Source organism: Rhineura floridana, chromosome 7 (assembly GCF_030035675.1).
Source record: "Rhineura floridana isolate rRhiFlo1 chromosome 7, rRhiFlo1.hap2, whole genome shotgun sequence".
NCBI lineage: Eukaryota > Metazoa > Chordata > Lepidosauria > Squamata > Rhineuridae > Rhineura > Rhineura floridana.
Window position 1 is genome coordinate 146,283,476 of NC_084486.1, and position 12,350 is coordinate 146,295,825.

The window sequence follows — 12,350 nt, forward strand, 5'->3', positions numbered from 1 at the left end:
GTCATAATCGACTTGAAGGCACATGACAACAAGCGTATCGCCTTGAGACAAATGAATAACGATCCCCACTCAAATATGAAGTGACCCTAAAGGCTGAGGCAAGAATTCCCTCCCCCCCACCCTGTGCAGCAATGTTGTGTCTGCCTATGACATCAACTGTTTTTAGCAGAACCTACCTGGGGGGAGCAGATGCTGATGTGACAATCCAACAAATCATGCCGTATTTGCACTTCTTCAGTATTGGTCTGGAACAAGCTCTGAAAAGGTAAGAACACAGCCAAGGCTTCGTGAGCCTCTCTCATCACGTTTGAGACCAACATCTCTCCGTGCTTAATTTGGGCATTTACAGCAAGAATCTGGCAGGAGGAGAGGTTAGGACAGACAGGAACCAAACTTAACAACCAGGCCATATTGAAACACCTGTAGCAGCTGCAGCAGCACTTAGTGCACAGATACAAATAGCCCACAGAATAGAAAGCACTCTAGCAAAGAGACGCCTCTCTATGAAGAAAATGTTACAATATAAGCTAGAATCAGGAGAAAATTCCAAAAGGTTCTCGGCATTCCATTCTTTTACTGGTGCTGGTTTGTATGTCAGTGTCATCATTGTTACTTGCTTTTCTTCTTACTTTCTTTGTAATCAAGAACTTCATATTGTAAATAAGAACTAAAAAAGATTTTTTTTATTTGTGAAAGGTTAGTGTATTTTACACCCCACCAGGAACCTAGGAAGCTGTGGAGCACTCTGCTATGACATCATCGGCAGGATGAAATGAGATTTAAAATGATTAACTTCTTAAAGTCTCCAGGAACAGCTTCATGAGTTAGGTGGAGGTGCTAACAGAGGTATCACAAGAAATTTGCATTCTCTTTATGAATATATAAAAATGCTTCACCTCAAGAGAGCCCACCGACCCATTTAGTTCAGCACTGTCTGCTCTGAGAGGCAGCAGCTTTCTAAGGTTGCAGGCAGAGGTGTCTTTTTCTGAAATGTTGTTACGACCCAAGGTCCTTTGACTAGAAATGCCACTGATTGAATCCATTACCTTAAGCAAAGCATGTGCCCAGTCACAAAGCAATGGGTCCCACAAAAGCCAGGGGCTATCACCTTTTTCTTGGTTGTGTCACCTTGTCTAGGATTTGAACTCAAAGCACAAATTATGCACCTAGTCTAAGAATCCAGTCACTTGCATATAAAACATGGTTGCCCCAAGATGTTCGATGGGGTAACCTTCCAGGCGCTGCATGCCAGCACTGGGTGAGGCCAAAGCCACACCCATCCACACAGTGACCTTCGCCTCCCTTCCCTAGCTCTCTCATCCTCTCCATCTCCTCTTATTTAGATCAGGGGTGGGGAACCTTATTTGGCTCCGTAGGCCAGATCCTTATCAAGATCTGCCTTGTGAGCCAAACTTGACAAGGGTGGGGCCCCCTGTCAATCACACAATGTCATTATGATGTCACATGATTGGTATATGGGCAGGGGCACCCATCTGCCAAAATCCCTTAAGTCTTCACAATTGGGAACATAAGGGGGGGGGACTTGGAAAAGCCTCGTCCAAGTCTCCCCCCCTCCCCCTTTAGGCCCCTGACGTTAAAGCCCTTGGAAAAGTACACAAGCTGCTTCCAAGATCACATTTGCACAGGGCTTTAATCCCTGCTCAACTGGTGAGCGGAGATTAAATCCTGTTGCCTCGGCTGCACAATCTTTTTTTCCCCTTAGAAATGATGTTTTTGAAAAATCAGTAAAAAGAGCATTAGCACACAACTTTTACAGTGTTACATCATCATGCAAACATACTTGCATCAAAATACACATTTCAAGTAAAAGACTGATATTCATCACCCACTATCACCTTTGTTACCCAGCCTTTACAGAATCATGCCAGAAGGAAAAGTGGGTTACCTGGGCTGAACTGGGGCTTGTTCTCTGCCTGGGAACAGGATCACGCAATCAAGGCAGGATTAAACCCTGTCCTGCCACCCATCAGCTGACGTCACTAGAGTCAGTTGGTGGGTGGGGTTTGGGGAAAATGGCCTTGGGGCCATATGGGACCCCCTGGGGGCATGATTGGCCCAGAGGCAGCAGGTTCCCCACCCCTGCATTAGGCCTGCATCTCCCTTTCTTTCTCCCCTATGTCTTACCCCTCTTAACTCTCTCTCGCATGAATGGGACCTTTTTTACCATTATTGCTGGAGGTGGGGAAGAACAGGGACTCAAAGGCTTTGCAGACTGCATCTAGGCCCCAGGTTCCCGACGCTTGTATTAAGCAAACATGCAACATTTTCTTTTTCAACCATCAACTGATCCTGCAAGACAGCATTATGCCCACTGTACAGATGGCAACCCAAGCCTGAGATGCCATGAATTGTCCAAGCTCAAAAGCAAGCCCAACCCTAACCCTGCGTCTTGGAAGGGAACATCACAGCATCCCCAACAATGCGATTCTCAGGAGAACGTCACAGTCTGAGGCTGCTCGCCACTTGCTCCCCTATTAACACACCGTGGGGAACCGGAAGGCCTTCAGCCCTTGAGTCCTCTGGTAGTGCAGCACTCGTTTGGAAGCACTATCCATGGCAAGGATGATATCATCCTCTTGGCACCTGGCATGGTGACCTGGCAAGGATTCTTTGAAAATCATGGTCATCACAGACACGTTCTTCTCCAGCTTCCGCCGTAACCTGCACAGGGAGGGGGATAAGATGGAGAACAAAGGGATTTTAATTTAACTGACACCTCCCACGAGAAAACGGTCACACACCACCTCAACAAGAAAGGCTGTTGCATCTTCCTCCCAGATACGCACCTGTGTTCCTGTAAAGCTGTGGAAATGTTAATATTGGACACTACGTCTGCAGAGACAAGGATGAAGTCAGAACGAACCAGTGACTTGGCATCAACATCCCTCAGCACATCACCAAGAGAGCGGTAGAGGTCCGAGGTCACAAACCGTATTGTGTTTGGAGAGGATGGATGGCACCACTTAGATTTCCTGGTAGAGAATGCAGAGAGAACGGAATAAGAGGAGACATTTGCACACTGGTATACACAAGGAGATGCATCTTTACTATTTTTCAGGCATTAGTCAAAACAAAAACTACACTACAAATCAAGTGGCTTGAAGTGCCTGTGCAGGCACAGCCATGGTGAGAGTAAGCAAGACATGGAGAACCCAGCAGGGGAGGCAGAATCTTGCCAAACTCAACTTTCATTCCTTAAAAACAAGCTTTCATAGCTGTGGTGGAGATAACCCAAAACCTTTTTGGCAGTTGTTAAACAGACAAGGGAAAGTTTTAGAGGCAATTCTTATAATCCCAACATACTGCTCCCTCCGCCACCTCTGCTTTTACACAGACTGATCCCTGCCCTTGGCAAGCAGCCCCAAAAGCATGAAAGGCCTGGCGACATGACACAGAATTGGGAGGCAAAGAAAGACACCCTCCAACACCTGCTGCTGAACAGCTCAGAGTTGCCTCTTACGCTGTTTACCACCCCACATTTATAGAAACTAAGGCTGCAGTTTTGTGCACAGTTACTTGGGAATAAGCCCCACTGGATACAGCGGGATTTACTTCCAAATGCACAGGGCTGCACTAGAAGAGTTCTCCATGCACGGGGGAGTTTTTAAAGGGACATAGACCCCCTATACTGTACTAAATTGTTTTATTATTGCTTTTATTACTGTTTTAACCATTTTTTTGTTTATCATGTTTACCCTATCATGTTTTTGTATTTTGTAATGACGCCTTGATACATTTTTATGAAAAGTTTTAACAACAACAATTTGCTGTTAAGACACTCTGAGCCTTCAGCATAAGGGCCTTCAGCATAATCCAAACACATACATACATTTTTAAAAATCCGTGTTATAAACTGAAATCACCAAATTCATCTACCTGAACGGAGCAAAAAGATACACAACACAAGTCTGCTTAGCCCAGATGAGCTGTTCTTTATAACACTGTGTTGCTGCCCTGCTATGATTTGGAGACTTATTATTCCAAATTATCATGGAAAACAAATATATTGTCTTGTGTATGAAGTACAAAAGACACCATCTACAAGAAACATCTCCTATACAGATCCCATCAAAATAAAGAGAGCTGGAAATAATGAATTGATGTTTAGAAATCTTTTATATCTTAACTATACCCTACTGGATATGATTCAATAATGCTGGGAAAAACAGAAGGAAGTAGAAAAAGAGGAAGGCCAAACAAGAGATGGATTGATTCCATAAAGGAAGCCAGAGATATGAACTTACAAGATCTGAACAAGGTGGTTCATGACAGATGCTCTTGGAGGTCACTGATTCATAGGGTTACCATAAGTCGTAATCGACTTGAAAGCACATAACAACAACAACTGGATATATAGAGAGTGTGTACAACAGACTTTGAGGAAAGTAAGGGCAGCTTCCCAATTGCTTTTTCATTCTGGTGCAAAAATACTCCTTTCTCCCCGCACCCCAAATCTCCCTCTGCCTCAGTTCTACCACACAGTATATTCACAAATGCAGCATCCACCCCAGCAACACAACTCCATGCAGCTGGAATTCATGTAAAAGCACAGCATGATCTCACAGCCAATGTCTGTAGCCTGTATGGACTTGGGGGGTTTTTCTAGATCCCTTGCATGCCATAAGCCCATGACTGCCTATGTGCCCCTTGAAGCAAGAGGTTCTGCGGGCTGATCACCCCGGCCTACAAAAATCACACATTCACCATCAGCAAGAGTAGCTGCCCTAAGATTAAACGAAGAAGGGTTGAAAGAAGAGCAGAAGATGCTCCTTCTTTGGATAAACAAAAAAAAAGTGTCTGCTCTTACAGTAAATGCTCCTTGATCTCTGCTGACTTCCAGCAGCAGAAGACGAAGGTTTCCTCCACTCCAGTTGCAGTCAGGAATTCCAGGGTATAATCTATCATGGCCACATTTGCCAGAGGAATCAGCGCCTACGGGATAAAGAAAAGTCAGTCCCCCTTGCAAAAAAATGTATTATATACCATGTCCTACAATTGCGCTAGCAGTAAAATGCACACACAACCCTCCCATGAAATTGACAAATGAACTAACATGACTTTAAATTTGCAAATGAATTTATTATGCCCGTTTGTGTTTTTTTCTAAATAGCAGCCATAGGGGGGATTAGGATCAGGACCACAGCAGGGTGTGTGTGTTAAGCCATGTCCTCCCACAGCAGACCTGACAAAAATCAGCCCACAAACTACTCCTGGTGCCATCAGCGGCTTCCCTTCCACAGCAAACAGCACTTTAAGGGGTGATGTTCATCCAGATAGCAGCACAGGGCCCCTTCCCCCCCCCCCCCCGGTCCCAATCCTGATTGGATCCCTCACAGGTGCTATTTAAAAAAACCCACAGACACATTAAATGGAACCATGTATTTAACAAAATAGTAGTTTGACCTTGAAATTAACAACCTCATGGCCTTGGTTTATAGAATTCATGTCACTGATACAGCCCTGGGCAGCTGGGCAGCTTGTTAGAATAATATCTTGCTCTTCTTTAAAGGCACTGCCAAATGGAAAAGGTTTATGTTGTTCGGGAACTTAGTCACCGTTCAGTCTGCCTGTTAGCATTAGCCAATTAAAAATCTGAACATTACCAAATCCCCTCTACAGGTGTCACCTTGAGGATATTAAAACCGCTAGCTAAGTTACTAGTGAGCTGGAGTTTTCATTAAAAGGGCATCTTTAATATTTTCAAGTTTCATTCCAGTAAGGCACTAGAGCCAAAATGGCATCCAAATGAACCCATCTTCGATCTCAGTAAGTAGGCAGGCAAGCGGCTGACAGGCTTTGCAGAGCGGCAACCATGAGACTGTAACAAGACAGGCACTACTGTACATTTTCAGCAGTTGCCTCTGATTTCCCATTCTCTTTTTTAGGCTCAGCTCCACTAATTAACTGGCTAACTGCATTAGTTGATTATTGAATTAAGGCCGTAATCCTGTGCACTTTCCTGGGGTAGTAAGCTCCCTCCTGAGTAGTAAGCAAGCCCCAATGAACACATGAAGTAAGTCTCCAGGAACACAATGGGATATCTGCATAGGATTGCCCTGTAAGGCTGCAAACCTAGGCACACAAACTTGGACGTTTTTCCCATTTAACTTGGTGGGACTTACTCCCAAGTAAAAAAGCAAAGGATTGCATGATCAAGTATGCTCTCCTATTTTAAAGTGACACACACTTTTATCTAGGCACACAGGCTCCATTTAATCTGACTTTGCAACAAAGCATACTAACACCCCGACACATGGACTGGCATAAATTCCTGCAGTGTCATGTTCTATCATCTTGTTCTAAAGATGTTTCATTGATGCAGCAGTCAGTGAGCCCCATCCTTTTATTTCCTGGTCAATCTTAAGATCAAGGTGCTCATGATACATTTAGGAACTGTTCACGTTTTGTTCTCAATCAATCTCAAAACGTAAGTGGCAAGTTTCTGCATAACTTAAAACATTTCAATAGTTGCTGAGGACATCATCATCTATCTATTGAGGTATTTATATACCATCATTACATACTAAAATATCAGGGTGGTATACAGCAATTAAATATAAAGCATCATTAAAAACAGTACAAAACAGTAATCAGGGCTGGACAGTCAAAAAAGCTTCAAACAGCTGCTAGGATGTTTGCTGAAGAGACTAAATGGCTGACTACTTGTTGAGGTGGGTCAGGCTTCTTAAACATGGGGGAGGGGCAACTAACAGCGCTCCTCCGGGTGATCTCAGTGAACAAGAGAGGATATAAGGGCTCAGGCGGTCCTTAAGGTATTCTGGATCCAAGTTGTTCATCAGGCAATGCTAAAGCAATGCATCCTCCCAGGCCGCCACAACCTCCAATCTCAGGTAGTAAAAGCAGTCTCTTACCACACTGACTGGCCATTTCAATGCAGCTGTGCAGAGTTATTTTTGCCTCTCCCCAGTCCCACAACTCTGTCTCATGCCAAGACATAACTCCCATTCCCACCACACTTTACAACAGCAGCTTCTACATCAGCAAGTTAAAAAGCAAAGAGCCTACAAAAGTCTTGCTGGTGTGCTTGTTTAACTGACCACAGTCTAGATACGTGGCTTATTTTTCCTCACTGTAAAACTGCTTGAATCTTTTAGCATATAAACTAATTAACACATCAGCCTTCCCACGCTTTCTCTGTCTCGTGGCTTCATTCCACAAAGTCTTGACAGGCAAACCAATGAAACTTTTGCTAGAAACTTCTGCATGTAATTTTATTTAAATCCAAGTCCAATCTTTCAGGATGTACAGGAAATGAGGTAACGTAGACCTGCTGCTACATCCTTCTTATTTCCTTTTTTTCCCTCTTGCTTTTATCTCGTGGGGACAGGGGGTCTTGACATGTAGCCACATCCTCAAATTTCAGGTAATAAAAATGCTCTCTTATCACACTGATGGACTATCTTTCCTTTCTCCCACACAAAGGCACGCATAACAGCAGCTCCTACAACCAGCAAGTTAAACAGCATCCAAGTTACCTATGCAAATTGTTTCCTTATTAACCACAGCCTGGATTTGCGGCTAATTTTTCCTCACTGTAAAATAAGGACTCATGGAAATGTCCCATATGTACACAGGTACCTCGACATTAAGTGTCTAGGTTACGCACCTTGCCCAAAGCCTGTTATATCCTTTAGGAAGCATGCCTTAACTCAATGAACTGCACAGCGTCCAGGTAGAGTCTGCACACAATACGAAGGGCCAATTGTTAAAACCCTTTGCATGGACCTCAGCAACTTGAAGAAATGCATCCTTCCACAGACTCTCCCTTTAAATTCAAGATCTTCAGTGGAAATCCTCCCCACCCACCCCCTGCAAAAGCTGATAGGTGACTACATGTAACCAGCCCTTCTCAATCATGGCACTTTTCTGTCCCTTCCAACTCAGATTCTACAAGTATATATATGATAGTTTCTGAAGGACAATGCTATGGTCTCCATCAACCCCTTGCATTTTTTTAGTTCAGTTCTTTTCCCTTCCCCCTTTCCACAAAATCCTGACAGCATCTTGAGTCTAATCCATTTGGTATTCATCACTGAAAGTGTCTTGTTGGAAACGAGTCCCAGAATTTCTTTGCATGTTACTTCTTTAGCATGCATTGTACTAAAATTGTTAACATGGTCACTCCCAAACAAGCATGCAATACAAGTATGGGCTGCACGTATCTCCTCAGATGGCCGCAGAAGCTTGCATATGGGAAAAATACATCTTCCTGACAGAATGCATTGGCCCCCAGCAGCAATCACTATGAAGACCTCCCTTGGGGTGATATAGAGAAATCTCAAGCCTACCAGAAGCTCTGCTGAAGTGTTGGCAGATTCTCTTTTCCTGTGCAAAAGCCTCTTTCAATCCAACAGAGCCCAGCTACTTTTTCACAATATAATAATAGATGTTTCTTTTTAATAAGAAGTTTTGCTAATGGTAAACAGAGCACTCTCATCAGCAATTAACTCGGTGCCGGCTGCTACAAAAAGCTATCCAGCAAAGCCTGTTTAGCTACCAATAGTGTTGTAGAATGTACTTCCTACATGTATTGGATGCATTCTCCTCTTATAAAAGACAAGATCAAAGGATGGCACACCTTCCATAACAACTGGTAATTTCAATGGAAGGCATGCTGTTCACGGACCATGTATATATTATTACCCCAGAGAGGCTACCTTCTCCATCAACAGACAAGATGTAAAAAGGCTTAAATCTCAGAACTGCCGCATCTACTGAAAGCTGGACAGAGGAACATTATTTTCCCACTTGCAAGCTAAAGATGTTTCCTAAAGATGCAAATTAATGTTCTGACAGGTGAAAAGAGGACTTAAACTGGCTCAATCATTCCAGCCCACAGAAATTCTCCCAAAGGCTCTCCACCACCGACATTTTTCATTTCCCAAGGTAACCAGCATTTGTGTGTGTGCAAAATGCTTGTGAATGTTGTGAACAGAAGCTGAGACCAACATCTTGAATATGTCCCTACAATATGAACTAGCAGAAGACGCTCTCCATTTGGAAAGGAGGGCGTTCTGAATGGAGTCTAAAGGCACACTGCCAACCACTGGAAGACACAAGGCATTTAATCACCTTAATCTCTAGATGTGAGGGGGAAAAGGGCATCCATCCTTTTAAAAAAATATGAAAGATCTGCTTCTTTAACAAGAATTTTTTTTACAAAGAATTCCCAGTAGAGGCGATGCATTTTATCTGGAGTACCTTATGTCTGATCAGAACCTTCAGGTCACAGTTAAAGTGGCCAGTTTTTGCGCAGCGGCCATTAAATGCAGGAGAGCAATGATAAATCAATAGCACGCATAGGCTTTATAACTGGCCTTTTATCAGAATTTGTTTCATTTAGTGGATGTTTGAATTTTAATTATACCCTATTGTTTTAATGCTGTGTATTTATATGCTGGCCTTCGACCATAATAAATTTACTACTGCTGCTGCTTCTTTAACAGCCAACTTCCTATCTGTCATGCAACGGGACAGATGAAACTCTTCCCATCATGAAGATGCAGTGATGGGGAAAATGTAAATCTGATTTTCTTGTCTCTCAAGCAATGATAAAAACCAAAGTACCTGTACTCAGAAAATGGTGATCACATGAGTTATAGATCTGATGCTTTAATGATGTTGGTGAAGCCTAACCTACTTTGCCCAGCGTTAGCTGTAAGACTTACCGAAATAAAGTTTTCTTACATTAACTGACACAAGAGGATACATAACCACTGATTTCTATATTGTATCACACACTGGGTGGTGATGTCCCCATCACTGACTGGTTAATTGAGCTGATATGACACAGAATATTCACAAACATTCCAGTTGCTCAGGGTTCAAAGCCATCAGAATGTCATTAGCCCAGCTTCTGCAATAGAAGCACAAGCTGTCAGTCTGGTTGGGATTCAAACCACACACAAGCCCATGGGCATCCAGCTAGCCACTGTGAAAACAGTCCAAGACTAGATGGGCCCTTGGCCTGATCCAGTACGGTTCTTCTTATGTTCTTAGTGACTGGAAGAATATATTGGTAAGGCAGGCTGAGAACTAGGAAGAGCACATAGGGAAGGCTAAACGTGAGCAATGAAGAAGGCTGAATCGCAATAAAAGAGTTTTGTGTGTCTTTGAGATACAACTTACCACAGAGAACATGCCTTGTATGCAGGAAGTTCTCAAGTTCAACCCCAAAAGCTCTAGTTAAAAGGACATTTTCTCCAAGTCATTTGATAGATTGAGATGGTGTTTTGTTTTAATACACTGCCAAACCTTTCCCTGGCTGCATGGGGGTAGTATTGCTGGTTTTGTTGTTTTTTATTGTTATGTTTTTATTATGTGTTTTACTATTTGTTCTAACATTGTGTAAGTCACTTGGAGACTTTTGGGCATCAAGCCACTAATAAATCTAATAATTATTATAATTATAATCAGCCTGCGCAAGTTATGAGAAAGATCCTCCTCCGAAATCTAGAACAACTGCTGCCAGCCAGAGCAGACAATACCAGGGTACATGATCCACAGGTCTGATCTAGCATAAGGCAGTTTCCTTTGTTCCTAAAGGAAAGTCTACAAATAGGAAGGCTTGAGTCACACGGAAGATATATATTCTGCCAGTTGCTCCTTTCACTACCTGAAAATCCATGGATAACCTTAAGGAGGCCATGAACAACAACAAAAAGTGTTTGGTGTGTGGGTGGGATGAATTCCACAAGCACACCCATGATTCCTCAAAAGTAAACCCTATTGAGCTCAGTGGAGCTCTCTTCCCAAACAGTAGTGTACTGGCAAATTCAGAAATGCTGGGTACCTTCATGTTAGCCACAGCCACACACACACCTTTTTTGTTTGTTTGTTTATTTATTTATTACATTTATACCCCACCTTTCTTTCCATGCTAGAAACTCAAGGCGGCTTACATATGGTTCCCAAGCAGTCTCCCATCCAGGCACAGGCCAGACCTGACGCTGCTTAGCTTCAGCAGGGTGCTGGCCTCATGTGCCTTCAGACCACAGGCTGGGGTTAATAATGAGATCCTTGTTAATGCCTTCTTCCACAACCAAGACATCCCTAATAAGGAGCCAATAAACATGGAAGAGGAGCGTATTAGCTACTGGGAAGAGTCTTTTCAGTGGCTAACTCCCCTCCTTTTACTGTGATTGCCTCTGACAGGACTAGGAAGCATGCTACAAGACTCTTATTAGTGGCCACCACACTCTTCTTTCATGCTGATGGGCTTGTAGGATGCTGGAGACATAGGGACCCTGCTCCCAAACAAGTAAAGCGTCTGAGACCCCGAGACCCGAACGACTACACCCCTGCTCCCAGATAAGCGGGATCACGACTACCACCTTCCTACAGAAATCGCTACAGCTCGTTCGGAGGCCAGAGAGCCCCCCCCCTGAGGGGGACGGGGGGGCGGGGCAGAGGCCGCCCCCGGTGTGGGGGGGACGCAGGAGTTGGGGAAGAGGGGGAGCTGCTGCTGCCCTGGCCTCCCTCCTCGGCCTCCCCGTCGCTCACCCTCGGCCGGTCCTTGGATATGGGGAAGAAGCGGCGGTTGAAGCTGTCGGCGACCAGCACGGCTTGGAGCGGAGGAGGCGGCTCCTCTTGGGGGTCGGTTCCCCGACAGCCCCCAGGGCCGGCTCCACGCTTGCCAGAGGAACCGCGGGCCGCCATTACCGCTCGCTCACGCGCTGCCTCATCGGCTCGCGTCTTCCGCTTCCGGGAGGGGAAACCTGTCTGGAGAGGGAGACGGTGCCTCGGTGGGATCAAAATAGAGCGCAGAGCGAAAATTACCCGGGAGCGGAAAGGGAGAAGATCGGAGGGAATCCGTGCGGAGCATGCGCTCTCTGACTTGGCAAGCGAGCTCCCCTGGAGGCGTGGCAGGCGCCTGGTGTCAGCTCCGCTGCTTGCCCCGTGTTGCTCTTCTCTGTGCAGAAACTGGGAGCGTATCCTCGGTTCAAGTAAAATTTGATCGAGTCGAGTTAATGTAATTTCTTTTTTTTTGTTTTCAAGCTTTTTTAGCATGTTTTGAGTTGTTTTGGGGGGTTTGGTAACTACATAGCTGAGCGAAGTGTTGAATCCGAATTGACTCCTCAGTGTGATCACGGGCTTGTATAAGGACGCAGTGGTGGGTGGTGGCTCCATGTCAGTTGGGCAGTGGAATCTGCTCCAGGTTGTAGTCAGAACTTTCAAGGAGAAGCATCTGGGACAGCTTGTTGGAAGTTCTCACTAAACTCCAGAGCGGATTCTACTGCCCAACTGCCATGGGGCATTACAGCCTTGCCAACAGTCCTTAGTTAGGAATGGGAAGCTGCTCCTCTCCC

General features: G+C 44.6%; 1 protein-coding gene across 1 annotated transcript in view; it reads right to left on the reverse strand.

Annotated features, from left to right (window-relative positions):
• The window catches only part of EIF2B5 (eukaryotic translation initiation factor 2B subunit epsilon), a 37,430-nt gene extending 25,649 nt beyond the window's left edge, over positions 1 to 11,781 (reverse strand). The window contains exons 1-5 of the mRNA XM_061637504.1: positions 11,545 to 11,781; positions 4,829 to 4,953; positions 2,808 to 2,993; positions 2,505 to 2,682; positions 177 to 257 (exon numbers count right to left, since the gene is read on the reverse strand). Coding sequence (XP_061493488.1) covers positions 177 to 257; positions 2,505 to 2,682; positions 2,808 to 2,993; positions 4,829 to 4,953; positions 11,545 to 11,700 — 726 coding nt within the window. The 5' untranslated portion in view covers positions 11,701 to 11,781. The remainder of the gene's footprint in view (positions 1 to 176; positions 258 to 2,504; positions 2,683 to 2,807; positions 2,994 to 4,828; positions 4,954 to 11,544) is intronic.
• Between the last annotated feature and the right edge of the window lie 569 nt (positions 11,782 to 12,350).